The sequence below is a fragment of the Vulpes lagopus genome, chromosome 5, assembly GCF_018345385.1.
Source record: "Vulpes lagopus strain Blue_001 chromosome 5, ASM1834538v1, whole genome shotgun sequence".
Lineage (NCBI taxonomy): Eukaryota > Metazoa > Chordata > Mammalia > Carnivora > Canidae > Vulpes > Vulpes lagopus.
Window position 1 is genome coordinate 79,079,286 of NC_054828.1, and position 19,273 is coordinate 79,098,558.

At 33.7% G+C, this 19,273-nt stretch overlaps 1 protein-coding gene across 2 annotated transcripts in view; it reads right to left on the reverse strand.

Annotated features, from left to right (window-relative positions):
• The window catches only part of MAN1A2 (mannosidase alpha class 1A member 2), a 182,496-nt gene that overhangs the window by 119,441 nt on the left and 43,782 nt on the right, over positions 1 to 19,273 (reverse strand). For both annotated transcript variants that reach the window (XM_041754200.1, XM_041754201.1), the window contains 3 exons: positions 18,658 to 18,913; positions 12,453 to 12,549; positions 1,616 to 1,734 (listed from right to left, as the gene is read on the reverse strand). In XM_041754200.1, coding sequence (XP_041610134.1) covers positions 1,616 to 1,734; positions 12,453 to 12,549; positions 18,658 to 18,913 — 472 coding nt within the window. The remainder of the gene's footprint in view (positions 1 to 1,615; positions 1,735 to 12,452; positions 12,550 to 18,657; positions 18,914 to 19,273) is intronic.

Here is a 19,273-nt window from a genome sequence, read left to right on the forward strand (position 1 = left end):
GATTTATCTCCATTCCTGGAAAGTTTCAAAGACACCAGAAAAGGGCATAGCCTGCTCAATCTGCTCATGAACCTGCAGGAAAGTCTGAAGAACCAATGGAACATTAAGTCACAAACCAGTCTATATGTGTATTATTAAATATGTAAGAATGTACTGTACTGATGACAATAATCTATACTTTGAACAAAAAGACACAGGGTGGTCTTATGGTATGTTTTAGCAACCAGTCCAAGCAACTTGTCTGAAACCATAGAATGGTGTATATTTTTCTTTGAGAGGGTCTATATAATCATTTTCTAGAAAGTAAGATATCTGCAGTAATGTTTTTATATGAAGAACATAGTGTATTCAAGGTTTTAAAGGCAATTGTGAAATAAAATTGTTTCACCTGCCTATGCATTGTGGAAAAAAAAAAAAAAGACTAAGTATCCTAAACCAAGCTAACCTTAAACTGCTTACTCTCTGTGCCTAATTACATGAAAGGGAAATAAACATCTATCTTATTTCAGCTATTTTACATTAGATTTTCTGCCACTCACAGGCAAACCTAAATCTAACTGATAATAAAAATTGTCTAACTGATGTATGTTTAAGATGCAATAATAATATTTAAAAAGTAATCCATTTTTGTGTGGTTAGCATCAGAAAAGCATGAGAGAAGAAATAATTATGGATTTAAATCACAACTTGAGTGATGCAGAATCTGCCAGAGAAAAACACATAGTGAAAGAGTGACTTCTGACCACAGCAAGAGAAAGAACAGCAAACACTAAAATACTAAAGATAATGAATATGAAAAAATAGTCCATACAACTTGTGAGTGAATACTAGCAATAATGAAAATAATTCCTACCACAATAATAATTACACTTAATGTGTACCAGATTATCTCAAATATTCCTTACAATATTGCAATGCAATAGTAATTTTATGACAGGTTTAGAAAAAAATACGGAACTTTCCCAAGTCACACAGTGAGAATGTAGCTGTGCCAGGCTTCAAACTTCAGCCACACCACTTAACAACTATGCCATAATGCTGGAAAGAGGGGCATCAGCCTTGTTATGAAGGCTCATCAAAGCTATACCGGATTATTGAATCTTTAAAAATTAACAAAATGTGGGATGCCTGAGTGGCTCAGTGGTTGGGCGGCTTCCTTTGGCTCAGGTCATGATCCTGGGATCTGGGATCGAGAACCACATTGGGCTCCTGCGAAAAGCCTGCTCTCCCCCTCTGCCTATGTCTCTGCCTCTCTGTTACTCATGAATAAATAAATAAATCTTTAAAATATATATAAATAAATAAAAATTAACAAAATGCTTATTGTTTATAAAGTAGTTTATGCTTGCCTGGTATTTCTAGTCCTGTGTGTGTTTTTTTTTTTTCTGTTACTATTGCTTAACACACTGCCTCAAATGATAAGGTTATGAAAAGTGAAAGGAAGATGGTGAAAAAGAGTATGTATTTTATGCAAAAGTTAAATAACAACTCTAATCTCCAAAGAAGACAGGGAATTTAGGATTTCCTTAAACTGCTGGTATAATGCTCAAAACCACCATGGTTTAGACACTGTCTTTTCATAGCCGATCAAAGAAGTCATCAATTGTATACTCACCACACTGAAATCAAGGTTCTCTTCAATCCATTTTTGCCCATCTCCAAATTCTTCATGAAGTCCCATGATATAAAGGGTATCCAAAGCATCTACTATGGTAGCACCCATTTGTGAACTTCCTATATTTTAGGTGAGGGAAAATAACTGTCATTAATAACATGCCCTACATAGAAGGTCTGTTTTAATTTTTTAACATATAAAAAACCAAAGCAGGAGTATAAGGACCAAAAATAATACCCAACATGGGGTTCGCTTTTCCTTAAGAATAATAAACCCTATTCAATATATTTCCCTAAAGATGACATGTTGACAATAGGAAGGTAAAAGAAAACTAAAATTGTAACTCTCCTTCATTTTCTTCCTGGTCACAGCATGAGATATCTACCAACTTAACTAAGTTTAAAAAAAAAGGGGTGGATTAATTCAAGAAATGGGGAGGGTAGTTCAAAAAATGTTAAGCTAAGTCATAATACGACCATGCTCTTCTGGTACAAATTCAAAGGAAGGGAAAATATATACTTAGTAATAATCATGAAAGTACAATAGGGCTAGATAATCATAGTACAACAGCAACTATAAGGATCCTTAACAATCAAAAAGCAGGTTAATCATACTGAAAAAGAAAGTGAATATTAAAAAAATATGAGTAAAAAAATCAAAATATAAAGATCTATACCCATCTTTAAGAGAGAGAGAATCCTGAAATTAAAGGAAACAATTCAGGGAGGGAGAAACTAACAAAACTAGCTGATAGCAAAACTAGTCACTGTAAACATATGACAAGAATACAGGTCAATCTTACTAATGAATATAAACTGCAAAATCATGAATATAACCTAAAATAAATCTAAAGCATAGTAAAATAATAAGTAACAAGGAGTGGATGAGTCTTTCCCAACCCCTGGAACACAATTATTTCTATCTTCTGAAAATAAAAATCATCCACACTTGTTACTACCTACATTAAAATGGCTTAATTATTATACTGTCTTCATCAACATGAGTTTATTGTTACCCTGGCCCAGAAAGATAAATGCTGCAAAATAATTTTACTGTTCATTCCAGGAACTTCCTGAAAGACCCATCAACTCTTCGATGCAAACTATCAAATGATGGCTTAAGCCCCAAAACTCTGAACTCCTTACCTCTAAATTCACAGCTTACCAATTCTAAACTGTTGTATTATGGTCCTTACCCAAACATAACCAAGTAGCCCAAACCCCAACTGAAAGGCCCATCTTAACCCAGACTTAAAAATCTCAGTAAATATCCCAACTTTGTCCTTCTCCATTTGACAGGCTACTAAGGCTCTGACAGTTAAGCATTAAACTCCGCATATTTTATCAATAAGTCACATTTGACATTGCTTAGTTACTATTCTTTTCTTTTTCCTTCCATCCCTTTTTCCACTAGGCAAACAGTGCTTTCTTCTGACGCTTTAAAGCTATACAAATTCGTTCTTAAAACGTTTGTCCTAAACTTACATCACATTTTCTTCTTCATGTGATTCTAACAATTCTTTTCAACTTATCAATAAGTATTATCTTCCCACTAACAAGACAAACATTCCACCATTCCCGGATGAGTTCCTGGATCTTATCCCCACTTAAGTTCTCTTCATGTTAACAATAACCAGAATGTTTGTTCTGGGTTATTACAGACATACTCTCCTTTTATTTTTCTTTGTTCCTCAGCTTTTTATTATGACAAATATTTTATCAAGCCTTTAGTCCCCCATATAATCCTCTCTCTTCCATGATCACTTAAATATGTATTTCTTTTTATGTTAATAGTATTTCATCCAAAATATTTATCATGCTTATTTTAAAATCCTTAAGAGTGCCTGTTATTATTTCAATTTTTATAGGTAGTTATGCTTCAGTTCTCTACTTATTTATGGAATCCTGGAAGTGCATACTCCTCCATGGTGCTGACAACTCTGGAATAGAGAGAGGCCTGACCCACCTGTTCTATACCAATTCTGGTTAGTTCCACAAAAAGCAGTTTGTACCTGGGCTAAAAAGCCCAAGGAAGAGAAATGTAAAATTGAAGTTCCTGGCTATCACTATGATTATTTACCTAGACTGGATAAAGTTAAAAGATCTAAACTACCCCTTGGTCAAAAGAAGTGAAAAACAATACTGTAGAATATATAAAACATTAATAAAACTTTATTATGAAAACATAGGATTCAACTAATACAGTTCTCAGAAACTCGTAACTTGAAAATTTTATGTTATTTCATAAGAACAAATGAAAATAACTGAATTCACAACATCCCGTCTAAGGAAGAAAAAATGATAAACTTGAGCAAAAAATAAAAGAATCAGAAAAGTTAAAAGGCAAAAACTAATGAATTAGAAATAAAGAAAATTGTCAAAAATATAAATTCAAGGATAGTTCTATCAGAAGAACTATACAATGACTCTACCCCTAACCAGCGCTTAAAAAGTAGCCAGGGAATACAAACGCAAAATAAAAAGTAAGACTGCATCAACAGAGAAAAACTAAGAAAACTATAAAAAGCCCACTTTACTCATATCTTACCAATAAATTTGAAAAAATGAATGCCACTGATGATTTTCTATGACTATATATTATAGATTTAATATTATATACAGAAACATATAAAATAAAAATGAGATACATTAGATATATAACACATTTTATATATATTAACTGAATATACATATTAACTGAATATATGTATGACTGAATTATATAAGAAACATGAAGTCTAAACAAACAAAACAGACCAAGAAGCTGAGGAAACTGAGCAGTTCTCAAAGACCTACCCACCATAAAAGTATCATACTCTGGAAGTTCCACAGAATAGATTCTACTTTAATTTTAAGAACAGTGGGGTGCCTGGGTGGCTCAGTTAGTTAAGCATCTGCCTATGACTCAGGTCATGATCCCAGGGTCCTGGGACTGAGCCTCATGGCAGGCTTGCTGCTCAGTAGGAAGCCTGCTTCTCCCTCTCCCTCTGCCCCAATCCCTGCCCTCGTGCTTGCTCTCTCGCTCGCTCTCTTAAATAAATAAAATATTTTTAAAAAAATGTTTAGAACAGTAACTCCAACATAAATTTTTATAGAACACAGGAAAGGAGAGCTTAGAATTCAATCTATAATTTTACATACCACTGATGCAAAAATCTTAGTAAGAAAAATAAAACGATCTGATCTCCTTTGTGAGCATCATGGAAATATTTAAGAGTAAAATTGTTGAGCCATATGGTAAGTTGATGTTTAACTTTACAAGAGACTGATAAATAGCTCTCCACAGCTTCCATTTTATACACTAAGCAACAATGTAGAAGAGTTCTAGTTGCTCTACCATCCTTGTCAACATTTTTGGTATTGCTGGCCTTTTTAATTTTAGGCATTCTAATGAGTGTGTAGGATATTCATAGTGGCTTGAATTTTAATTTCTCTGGCAACCGTTGTGCTTGTGGCTATTCATAAACCTTCTTTGGTATATAAATCATTTATATATTCTAAATACATTAGTATGTGTCTGTGTATATCACAAACATTTTCTCCAAGTCTTGTCTTACCTACCTTTTCATTTTCTTAATGTCTTTTGGAGAGCAGAAATTTTTAATTTTTATGAAGTCCAATTATCCAATTTTCTTTTATGGTTTATGCTTTTTGTATTCTAAGAACTCTTTTCTTACCTCAAAGTCACAAAGATTTTCTCCAAAGCTTTCTACCAAAAGTTTTACACTTTTCCCTTTTATGTTTATATCTGTGATCCCTTTTAAGTTAATTTTTATGTACAATGAAGAGTCAAGGTTTGTTATTTTTTTATGGGATATGTAACTCATCCAGCATGATTTATTGGAAAGGCTATCCTTTTACCCGCTGAATTACCTGGGCACCTTTGTTGAAAATTAACCTTGTTATATATGTGCAGTCCTAGTTCTATTTTTTTCCACTATCTCTATGTCTGTCCTTAATGCTAAATTAAGAAATAAGACTGCATCATTAAGACTGTCCTCATTACTGCAGCTTTACAGTAAATATTAAAATCAGGTAATATAAATCCTTCAACTTTGTTCTTCTTTTTAAAATATTATACTATTGCACATGCTTTGCCTTTTCATAGGTTTTAGAGTCAGCCTACCAATTTATACGAAGTCATTATAATTAGATTTCTTTAAATCCAAATATGAATTTTAAAAGAAATGACATCTCAATGGTAGTGAATATTCCAATTCATGAACATGGCATCTCTCCCCATTTATTTAAGTCCCTTGAAATGTCTCTCAATAATCACTTACAGTTTTAAGTGTATAGGTTTTACATGTATTTTGCTAAATTCACCTACGTGCAGTTCATATTTTTTTATGCTACTGCAAATGATATTTTTAAACTGCATTGTGACTGTTTATTGCTAGTACACAGAAATACAATTTATTTTGTACACTGAACTTGTACCTTATGACCTTATTAAATTTTACTCAATCTAGTACTTTGTTGTCATTGTTCAAAGGATTCCTTAAGATTTTCTTCATGGAAAATCTTATTGACAACAAGTAAAGATAGTTGTACTTCTTCATTTCCAATCTTCATATCTCTATTGTCTTTTTCTTGCTTTAATCCACTGGCTAGGACCTCAACCACAATGCTACACAGAAGTAGAAGAGCAGACATTCTTACCTAGTTCATAATCTTAGGGGAATACATCTTGTCTTCCAATATTAAGTATGTGGCAAATTTTTTCCATTTGTTTCATTTTAGAGTGTGTGTGTCCATGTGTTTTAATGCCTTTAAATCAGGCTGAGGAAGTTCCCTTCTATCCACATTTGCTGAGAGCTTTTATCACGGATTGATCTTGAGTGTTGTTAAATGCTTTTTCTGTATCTACTGAAACCACCATATAGGTTTTCTCTCATTCCCTGAATATTTTCAATTACAATGACTAATTTCTGAATATTAAACCAACCATGCAATAGTCATGAAGTATTATTTATTTACATATTGCTGAGTTTGATTTACTAAGATTTGGTTAAAGTGAGCCATGATAAATTTTTTAAAAAGATCAATGAAACCAAGCTTCTAATAGGACCGACAAAGAGAGAAAACATGAATTACTAATATTAGGAATTAAAGGAATTAGGGGAGATTATCTCTACAGCTGCCACAAACATTCAAAAGATAACAAGGCAATACTCCACTCTACACACATAAAATCAACAGCTAGGATGAAATGAACCGATTCCTCAAAAAACACAAACCATCAAAACCCACTCAAGAAGAAATATAGTTGGCCCTTGAAGAACCCTGGGGTTAAGAGGACTGATCTCCAATGCAGTCAAAATCCCACGTGAAATTTTTGAATCCCCAAAAACTTAACCAGCCTACTGTTTACTAGTAGCCTTAGTGATAATAAACAGTTGATTAACACATACTTTGTATGTGCATTATAAACTACATTCTTATAAGATATGTTAGAAAAATGTTATTAATAAAATTGTAAGATTCATATACACACACAAGCACATCCACAACTGAATATTACTCAGCCATCAAAAAGAATGAAATCCTGTCATTTGCTACAACATGGATGAAGCTAGAGGGTATTCAAAATAAGTAAGAGGAAGACAAATACCATATGATTTCACTTCTGTGAAATTTAAGAAACAAAACAGATGAACATATGAGAAAAAGAAAAAGAAGGAAACAAACCATCAAAAATTCTTAATGACAGAGAACAATCTGAGGATTGATGAAGGGAAGAGGGTGGTGGGTGGGCTAGATGGGTGATGGGTATTAAACAGGGCACCTGTGATGAGTACTGGTTGTTTCATTTAAATGATGAATCACTGAATTCTGCTCATGAAACCAATACTGCACTGTATGTTAGCTAACTAGAACTCAAATAAAAATTTGAAAAAAATCTTAAGAGAAAATGCACTTACACTATTATACTGTATTAAAAAAAAAACACACACACATAAGTGGACCCATGCAGTTCATACCCACGTTGTTCAAGTGTCAACTGTAGGTAAACTGATTGGTCTTTACATCTAGAGAAACTTAATTTGCAGTTTAAAATCCTCCCAGAAAAAAAATTTCCAGATGCAGATGGCTTCCGTGGTTAATTTTACCAACACTGAAGAAGAAAATAAAATCAATGTTTAACAATCTCTTCCAGAAATATGAAGAGCAGAGAACACTTCCAAATTTATTTTATGAAGCCAGTATTACCCTGATACCACAAAATGCAAGAAAAATACAAATTACAAAAAAGAATATGAATGCAAAATATAAATATGTGTAAATTCTCAACAAAATATTAGAAGTCATAATCCAGTTAAGTTGGAAATAGCAAAAAGAATTCACACACACACACCTACAGACACATAGATAACACATAGAGAAAAGCACACTTCAAAAAGCACTCCAAAGTAACTCTCTTCCAAATCAAAATGCTTTCTTTTAAATACAAAAAGACCAGGATCCCTGGGTGGCTCAGCAGTTTAGCACCTGCCTTCGGCCCAGGGCGTGATCCTGGGAGTCCCAGGATGGAATCCCACATCAGGCTCTAATGAAACCAAGCTTGGTTTCATGGAGCCGGCTTCTCCCTCTGCCTGTCTCTCTGCCTCTGCCCCTCTCTCTCTCTCTCTCATGAATAAATAAAATCTTTAAGAAAAAAAAAAAAAGTTAAAAAAAATAAATACAAAAAGAGCTATCCATCACAAAATTCTTTTTATTCTCCAAAATATCTCATTCTGGAGAACTCATTCCATTAATCACTATTGGAATAATTAATATCAGTGCTAATTTGTGTCCAGCAACATTTCCTTCTTTGCCCTCACTAGTTCCAGGAGTTTGCCTTAACTGGGTAAAACCAAAGGAATATATGTCATCCTTCTAGGAATGGTATTTGGTTAGAGGATGGGCTCAAAAGCCAATTAGAGACAAGAAACAATGAGTCTTTCGGTGAAGTTTCTAAGAAACCCAAGTGCTCCCTTCACTACAGTGTTCTCTTTTCTACAGATGTGGTAATATGAATATATAAAGCTGAGGCAGCCAGTGTGAAGATATCAACACACAGAGGAAAGACGTAAAGGAAAAGCTTAGCTGGATTCCAATCTATGCTAGGACTTCATTGAGCGATTAAATGTCTTTTAGTTTAAGCCATTTTGAAATGGGTTTTCTGTTATCTACACATAAAAAATTGTATAATGCCAAGCACTAGCTAGTAGAAGTCAGAGGAACACTGATTTCAGTTACCATATAATTTTTTTCATAATTAAAGCTACTAACATGGGAAAGGACACATATTAAGTTATTTTCCATATAATCTCAAATACTGCAAGTTTCAATACTCGCCTATATGATCCTATATGTTCAATATTCGCCTATACGTTCCATAATAGGCCAGACTTTTAAAGTTCCTTTTAACTCTAAGATTGATTCTGTAAAGGCATACTGAATTTAGGATGTCAAATGAGATACTCAGAACTATTACCCATTGGTTAGATTTCTTCTATTTAAACAAAGAAAAGGTAAAAAATAATAATAAAATAAAAATTAAAAAAAATTTTTTAACTTCCAAGTCATACTAGCAAATATGAAATGCAAAAAAGAAGAGAATAAGTGAGAAACGAAGTCTTGGACTTTATTAATCCTTTAATAAACTGCATATCTAAAAATATAACAATAAAGGATCCATTCCTACCTAGCTTATTTGGTGGGAAAAAAAAACTGTAACCACTCAAAAGTTTTATTAAAAGATATAAGCACCAAAAAATAAAAAATAAAAATAAAAAAAATAAAAGATATAAGCACCTAACTTTGATTACTGAAAATTCTGCAGACTAAATTTTCACTTTTTCTACCATTTCACTATAATTTTCTTCTCACAATGGATTTTTCCTGTGTTCTGCTATTAATGCTTTTCTGTCTTTAGAATCTACTGAAATAGTGTGGAATGGTGTTTAGAAGAAGGGACCTTGGCACTAGACTGCCTGGATTAGAATCTTGGCTCCATTATTTACTAACTGTGTGATCTGGGGCAAGTTAGTTAACCCTAAATGTGCTTCGATGTCCTCATATGTAAAATGGAAAGAGTAACCACGGCACCTGCCTCTTATAGTTGTTTTAAATGCAAAATAAGTTCATTCACATAAATCTCTAAAACCAGTCCTCAGCATATAGTATATTTATTACTCTGCTTGGGCTGCCATAACACAATATACACACTAGGAGGCTTAAACAACAGAAATTTATTCTCATAGTTCTAGAGGCTGTAAAAGTCCAAATCAAGGATCCAGATTTTGGTGAAGGCTTGTAGACAGCCATCTTCCTACTATATTCTCATATGACCTTTCCTTGGTGCATGTGCATGAGGAGAGAGGGCTCTGGTATTTCTTCCTCTTAAGGGCTCCAGCCCTATCAATCAATAGGGCCCCACACTTATTACTTCATTTAACTTTATTAACTCCTAAAAGTTCTATCTCCATATATATAATCACTTAAGGGTTGGAGCTTCAACATATAAATTTATGGGGGACACAATTTAGTTCATAGCAGTATGAACTATATAAATACTGTTGATGTTTCTACTAATGTGTATATGACTATTCTTTTAAAGGAAAATATTAGTCTTATTCATAAACCAAGTTATAGAATCCCTAAAGTTACTAATTTCATGCCAGATTAGTATAAAAAAAACTTAAAACTTTTTATTGAAATATACTTAATTGCTTTAATTTACATGATGATTCCTCTAAAATGGAGGAACACTGGCAAATATTTGCTTTAACTCAGAATGAAAGGGCTCATTTTATAGAGTCTCCGTTTCCAACTCTAATTTCCTTTAACTTTTAGGATCTCACGGATAACTCTCAGTTTAACCACTAAATCAACTTAATAACCAGCTGGCAAGGACTCAACTTGACAAGAATCTGAACCTACCATACCCCAGTCATCATTTACCGACCTAACCAAAGAGTGACCTACACAGTTTACTTGAAAAAGTCTGACAAAATTAGCACAAATTAAAACTACCTTTCATTAAAAAAAAGAAAGCTATTGTTTTTACACAGAAAAAAAACATTAAGTCAAAACTTCTCCATTAGGATTTTAACAAAACTACATTCAGTTAAGAAATATCGCTTTGCTCACTAAAAGATTTATATTGATTTATAAGGAATGGAATTTTTAGTTACCTGAAAACTCATTTATATTCTGAATTTAATTCAGCAAACAAATCTTCCTTGGACAGCAATTACAATGATTAAATGAAATAATATACGTTATTTACCTACTACCTTGCTTAGGAGTCCTATCTCTTTGATAAATGTTAATACAGTAGATGTTCTGGGAAATAAGGTTTAAAAAAAAACAAGCAGAAAATTAACATCCAACTCTTATTTTCAGTACACATTTACATTCCAATCCTTTGAAAGGACTCATAGTTCACCAGAGTTTAATATAAAGAAATACTTAGTTGAAGAGAAGACCTAATTTTAATTAACCATTAAATATAATGTCTTTCCCTGCACTAGTATCTCACAATGTGGCATCCACAAAGCAATGGAATTTCTCTATCTGTAACCTTTGCTGAGGAAACATACTTTATTTCATTAAGTGATAGATGTTAACTTAAATATTGTTTTAAAAGATCTCTAGTATCTTCGGTTACCTAAGGGAAAATTTTTTTCCATTATTCCTCCATCCCAACATGTCTCAACTTGGTAGAAATGATCTCTTCAGTCATTTTATTTTTTTACAAAAAATAACATAGCAAAAAACAAATTATAAGAGAATTCATAGCATTAGAAAAAACCTTCCAAATGTCATAAAGAAAAAAGTTGTTATTTAGATTACTGTGGTGGCACTTTATAATTGGTAAGGATAACTGCACTGCATAAAGTAGTATGTGTGCCTTCCTACCCCATTAATATTTTCTTGCCTTCACCTATCATTACTTAAAAGATACTCATCACATCAAGAAAAATTGAGAATGGGGGAAAGAGATGAAGATTATAAAGAACAGCTTGATAATTCTCAAGATTTATCCTTGGGTTAAGTAAATTAACTCACTCAATTTTTAAACCGAGAAGTTTAACAAGTGGAGTAAACTCAAGAGAGGTAGAAAGTTGAAGTGAACTCAAGATGAACACAGCTCTTCCCCAGATCTCCATCCACATGCACATTAATCTTTCCCCTGGAACCGTGAATGTACAACATAACCTGCTCACCCTACCAACCAAATCACCCTGGGTGTGTGATGGTTTTTTGTATATACCAAAGCACTACTGCTCTCATTTGCATCTCCTCCTCCTCTGTACTGTGAGGAGTATGAAAACTGTGTCAAAGAAAAATTACAAATAGGTACCTAACTTCCTTGATGTTAAAGAAAAAAAAAATGCAGAGACACCTGGGTGGCTCAGTGGTTGAGCGTCTGCCTTCGGCTCAGGGCATGATCCCGGGTCCAGGGATCAAGTCCCACATCGTGCTCCCTGTGAGGAGCCTGCTTCTCCTTCAACCTATGTCTCTGCCTCTCTCTGTGTGTCTCTGATGAATAAATAAAATCTTTAAAAAAAAAAAAAAAACTTCAAAATACTCAGGTAAATGACTACAGTGTCTGTATATAAATAGAAAGTCTACCACATCCCCTGTATATTCCAAAGCAACTATCACTAAATCTTGAAAAAATCTTAAATCACTAAAACTTGCAAGAAAAATAAGTAAATATGTGCTACAAAGTTATAATTCAAAATATTCAGGTTTTAGAAAGTACTCAAAAAGTTAGATTCTGTTTTAAAGATGGAAATAGAAAATGGATATAGTAATGGATATATAATTAGAAGTAAACTTACCAAATATATTAGTGGAGTGTCCTTTCTTTGCAATAGGTCTGAGTTCATTATGTCCCCAACCATACATCCTATAATTATCCCAGGCATGTTTCATCATCTGAGAAAGGAAAAATTATAATCCATCAATTTACATTACTTACAGACTGTTAATTCATCTATCTAGATCATCTATCACTATAGCCTTGCCCATTCTCCTGTATCTTCTACATTAGGATACTATTCTATCAACATTCGTTTATCAGTGAAGATAACACATATAACCATGTTTAACCTCAGTCTACACAACAGAAAAAAAACTTGGCTTGCAAGTTGTAGTTTGCCAATCCCTGACCTAATCAAAGTGAGTAGGTACCTGTGATTCAAGTAGCAGCAATCAAGTCTCTTTTTGCATACTGTGAGAGACACTAGAAGACAAAGGGACTCTCATTTGGAACCTCAAGGTCTACATAATATATCATCTTGAAGCTGATGGGAGCTAACACTAACCCAATATGGAGAAACTAAACAACAAAAGGACAGAGGTGCATATTATTGACAACAACATCCACAAATGTGGACTTAGCCAAGCTTGAAGCCCTAGTTTAGAGCCACTAAGCTAGCATTTTTTTATATCAAATAGTTTGAATTGCACTTCTCACACCCCAAGGAGCTCCAAGCTACACAATAGCAGAGTAATTATATAACAGCTGAATTATTTAATAGTGGACTGTGGTATATCAAGAATCTATTCAATTAACAGTATTCATTAAAATATCCTGACTTGTAACTGAAAACTAATATATCTCAAAAACACAGATTCAAAATTCCTTAATGAAAATTAGCATTATAGAGAGGATACTATGTAATGATCAAGTACAGTTTAACCTAGGAATTTACGACTAATTTAACATTCAAAAACCAAACCAATATAATTCAGAATAAAATAAAAGGAAAAACATCACACAATCATTTTTATAGAGGTAGACAAAGCACTTGACAAGATTCAACACCATTCATGATAAAAATTCTCTGTAAACTACAAGGAAATGTCTATAACCTAAAAAAGGGGGATCCTCAAAGAACCTACAGCTAACTTAAATACTTAATAGTACCAGACTGAATGCTTAACTCCCTAAAGTTGAGAATAAATCAAGTACATCCATTCTCACCACTTATTTTCAACAGTGTACTGGAAGTCCAGTGTAACAAGGTAAGAAAAAGAAATAAAAGATAGAAAAATCAGAAAGGAACAAAGAAAGTTTACCTCTGTTCAATGAGCACATTATTATATGTATAAGGAGAATCCTAAGTAATCTAAAACAAAAAAAAAAATCCACTCAAACTAATAAGGGGACTTCAATTATGTAACAGGGAAACAAGTTCAGAAAACTAAACTCAAATATATTTCTATACGCCAGTAAAAACAGAAATGGAAATTTTTAAAAATTCCATTTATCAAAAAACATGAAATATTTCAGAATAAATAGGACAATATGTACAAGAATTATATTCTGGGAACTATAAAACACTGTTGAGAAATTAAAGAAAATCTATGTGGAAACATGTAACATGTTCATTGAACACTGAATATTGTTAAGGTAATTCTTCCCAATTCATCTACACATTCAATAAAACCCAATTAAAATCCAACAACCTTCTATTTTCATAAAGAAGCTAATTCTAGAAATTAGGCAAAGAACCCAAAAATGCCAAAACAATTTTTAAAAAGAACAAAGTTGGAGGATTTTACCTGCAGTCAGAGTTTACTATAAGTTAAAGATTTTAATACAGTGTCCTACTGGCATTAGGGGGTTGGCATACAAACAAATGGAATAGGTCTGAGTCCAGAATGAGACTTAACATCTACTGATTTAGTCATTTGATTTTGAACAACAGTGCCAAAGTAATTCAATAGGAAAGGATAATCTTTTCAACAAATGATGCCGAAACAACTAGAAAGCCCTAGGGGCAAAAACTGAAGCACAGCCCTTACTTCAAACAATAAACAAAAAATTAACTGGCAACAGATCACAGACTAATATGTCAAAATTAAAACAAGTGCCCACACAAATACTTGTACACAAATGTTCATAGCAACTTTATTCATAATAGCCAAAAACTGGAACAAATGTTGACAAATGTTTAACAGGTGAATAATAAATTATGGTATACCGATATCACAAATACTATTAAGAAAAAAATGATCTTTACGTGCAATCTACATAGATGAATCTCAAAAAAATTATGCCGACCAAATGCCCAGACACAAAATATCACATACTTTCATACTTTATGATTCCATTTGATTGAAACTCTAGGAAAGACAAATCTAATCTATAATGACTGTAAGATCAGTGGTTGCCTAGGACCAAGGAATCAGATGGACTGATAGAAAGGGGCACAAGAAAAACATTTTGAGATTATAAACATATTCACATCTTGGTAACAGTTGTTGTTATACAGGTATATAGATCTGTCGACATCCATTAACAAGCAGTACTTTTAAAATACGTATTTTATTTTATACATATATCTCAATAAAGCTCAATTTTTAAAAAAAAAAATCCAATAGTCTGCCATATTTTCCCGCTCTCCTGAGGCAATTAAACTCTTTCACCTGTTTTTTTCTATTTACCACTATATTTTGAAATATGATTTATAGTGTTATTTCTTGATTCTTAAAGGTTTAGGTACATACTATATTTCCCTATAGTTAAGATAATTTAGCTCTTTTATATGCCACACCTCCACATATACTTCCTCACATATATTTCTCTGGCCCACATCCTCCCAATATAATTAGCAACATGTTTTTCTTATATTTATTATATTACTGTATGCAACTTTTGCTTTTCCTGCTTTTAATTACTTGTCTGAGGGCTTGGGTTTTTTTGTTTACATAGGTTTTTAATTTAACAATTTTAAATTTACTTCCAAATTATACTTGAGCTTCAAAACTTGTTTCAGTATAATCAAACACATCAGATAAACTATCAGTTCCATTTTATCCTGACATATGCTCCCTGAAACTCTCTATGCCTCCTGCTCTAACCTTGACTTTTGTTCTCTCTGCCTAAAGCACAGCAGTCACCCTGCTGAGTCTCTTATTCAGAATCCTGAGAATGCCCTTTCTTTCTCTCTCTAGTGACAGATCTCCTGTTGCCAAAATCTCTTCTCTTCCTATTTTTGTGCTGAAGCATATTTCCCAAGAGCAATTTGAGAAAATGACTAAATTTACCCTCAGATTTTATTCATAATTTGGCTGAATATATAATTCTTTCTAAGCCATTGCTCCACTCTCTTCCAGTTTCCAATATTATGGCTGAGGAATCTGAGGTGCCATTATATACAATCCCATCTTTTGAGTGGAACCTTTTTTTCTTCTGTAAACTTGCACAATCTGTTTTTGAATGACTATTTTCCTAAAATTTCAGTAGGCATTTCTTCTATTTTTTTGCTCATTGTTGTTCCATGCCTGGTGGGTCCTTTCAATCTGTAAATTCACATTCTTTAGCTTTAGCCAATTTTCTTAATTGACTTCTTCTCCTTTTTCCTCTATCAAATCACTTGTTAGATGTTCCTGACTGATGTTATTTTCTCAATCTCTTTGTTCTACTGAGGGATTTGCTCAATTTTATCTTCCAACTCTTCTAATGAATTTTAAAACTCTATCATATTTTTTTAATTTCTAAGAGCTCTTTCATTTTTCTGCAAACGTTCCTTTTTATAACTTACTGTTCTCATTTTAGGAGTTCCATTTTTTGTCACTCTAATGATGCTAATTCTTGTTTTTTTTTTTTTTTTGTCCTCCTTGTATTATTTCTGTCTTCTCTGAATTCCTGAATTCTCCCATCTGTTTGTGCTCTAATGTGAGAAACTTTCCTGAAACGCCTAGTGATCTTTGGATTATTCTCCACAGAAGACGGAAGCACTTACAAGATAATTAAATGCTGTCAGTGAATGAGCAAAATTTGAGTTGAGCCTCATCTTAGAAAGCACAGGTGAAACCCCGGGGTGTTTCACTGCAGAATAGTATAGGTCTTTTCTCTTGGGCCAGTCTGAGAGAAGTCCTCCTCCCATCTCTGCTTACTGAATATAAAAACCTGCTAGAATTCTGAGAGCTGAGCAGGAGAAAGTGGTCTCATATTTTGGACACTTTTCACTTAATTCTCTCCACCCTAACTCCTTTTTTTGTGTTTTCCCTCAGCCAAAACTGATATTCCCCAAATCCAGACCTTTTCTAACTCATTCCTCCAAAAGGTACTCTTTAGTCTTCTGTTGGGATGGGGAAGGCAGCAGCCAGGATGCCTAAGCTGGAGACTTGGGAATCTAGGAGTTAAAAGCACCTTTTAAATTTTTCAAATAATCCCTTTTCAACTTCATTTCATACCCCTGCCTTCAGAAGTAAACAATGTCTCTAATTCTTGAAACTTTTAAGTACTCTGCAGCCCATGTCACCTTGTCTCCTTAGCTTCTTCCCCTATTAGCTTAAGTTTCAACTTTCACTGCTTGCTAAATCAGTGACTGGAAGGTTTAACAGGAGCCCACATGGGAGGTCTTAATAGATTTCATGTTGACTCGTAAGAACACTGGATATTATGGTGTGCTCTAAAGGGTTAACTCACCAGGTCTGGGTTGTCCAAACCCTGTACATCCCAAAGAAAGTTGTGGCCTATCCCAGACTCCTAGAAAATAACCACTAAATTTTATCAGCCTGCCTGTTAAGAGTATCTTCGTTTAAGTGAAGCCTTGGGCCATATCAGACAGTGTATACTTATAATATGATTTATGCTGTGGGCCTTGGGCCACATGTTACCACCCTGACCTTTGGAGGCATTGGAGAACTAAGGTCAGCCATGCTTACATAATGAGCCTCAAATAAAAACCCTGGCCACCAAGGCTCAGGTGAACTTCCCTGGTTGGCCCTCCTACACATTAGCACACATCACCGCTAGGAAAGTTCACCATCCATACCACTCCACTGTACGAGGACAGCTAGAAACTTGTGTCCAGTGTCATATGGGCCTTTTCTATTACTAATTTTAATCTGTATGCTACTGCTATAATAAGCCAAAATCATGAATACAAAGCTTTGCTGAGCTCTGGGAATACTTCTAGCAAATCACTGAGGCTGTATGTGGTCTTGGGAGACCCCTAAAGACACACTGTCTTTGAATTATTATGTACATAAAAAAGTATTTCAGTAAATTCTAATGACATCTAAAAAATGGGTTAGCCATCTCAAAAAAAATCTATCAATGTTTCCCCAATACGGTCCAAAGAAAGTGCCTTTAGCAGCCAGCACATAAAACAGATTCTAGAAGTGAGGTAACATCAAAGTACAGCTCTGTTTTAACTCCATCAAGGTCTTACAAGTAACTCATTAGGCCAAGTTTAAACGTTAAGTACCTGCTAAATCTTTCATAGTTGTTACTAGAAATATCCAAATAGATATTTAACTATTTGAACTAAGCTGTCTTTATTTTATGATAAAAAATCCCTTTGAAATATTGCTGATACTGCTACAACCTGACAAAATCTCTTTCTTTGCAGACAGTACAACTGCAAACTCTACCAAGAATTAGCAAGACTTCTAATTAACAAACTTAACTGTTAATATTCACTAGATTTTCCCCCTGCTCTGGTATTCTCTTTATCTCCAAGTAATTTCTAGAAAAATAAATGGAAAGACTTCAGGGACTAAACAATTTAAAGAATTCTGAGGTCAATCATCCCCCACTTTTCAATCCTTTGAAAGGAATCTGCAGTATGGTATGGTTGAGGGGTTCCATGATCTGTACTTTAAAAGATGGCAGACAGAATGCTAACTCTTCAGAGGTATGTTTATGAGATGTGCATAGTATCTAGCATAGTCCCTTGTAACTAAACACTTCAGAAATTTTTTTATTCAATGATAAATTATTTACAGATCTATTCTACATTATTTATAAGATGTTGCATATCAAAAGCTCTCTTGACATAGAGTGGTATAATGTGATCCAAACAACACTATATCAGAATCTTAAGTGTCCGATAATTATATTATATATCCATATTAAAAAGGAGAATTCTAGCCCTTACTGCCAACTTGGAATCTGAACTACAACCATGACCCGAAAACAAACAAGAACAAAGTACATCACCATAGACAATACAAATGCATATATGTATCTGAATCCAGTCAAATACCATAACCATTCCATACCATAAATCTTAGTTTTATTACCTCTTTAATTTTTTCCCTTTTCTTTCGTATGTCATTATCTTCTGGGTCTCCACCATTTATTCCTATTAGATTTGGTATAGGGACTGGTGGCAGTGGCTTCTTTTCTTTTGTCTTCATCTCTTGGACTACCTTATTTTTCTCTGTCTGAATTTCCGCTCGAATTTCCTCTCTCGATTTTTTTAATTTTTCTTTTGCTTCTTCCAGGGCCTTCTCGTGATCAGCTCGAATTTTATTTCTTAAACGTTCCTCTTCTTCCCTATACGAGAAGAAAAAAAAGACTGATAAGAATGATCCTTAAGAAACTTCAATCTTTGAACATAAAATTTAAAGTTTCCTCCACCAAATCCTGATAGATGCTTTCTACTCCTGACATTAAAGAGTAAGTATGATCTGGGGGAGAGACTCAGACCTATCTGTCCAAATGGGATAAATATAATTTGTTATGAGCCCTGGATGATGATGAGTGAACAATTTATAAGACGGAGGAAGAGGGAACTTAGAAAGTTACAATTGCAGGACCCAAAGAGAAGAGAGAAAAGAGCAATCAATAACTTATCAGAAGACACATGAAAAAAGAAGAGCAGGGAGGAGAACTGGGGGAGAGGGGGAACCTGGT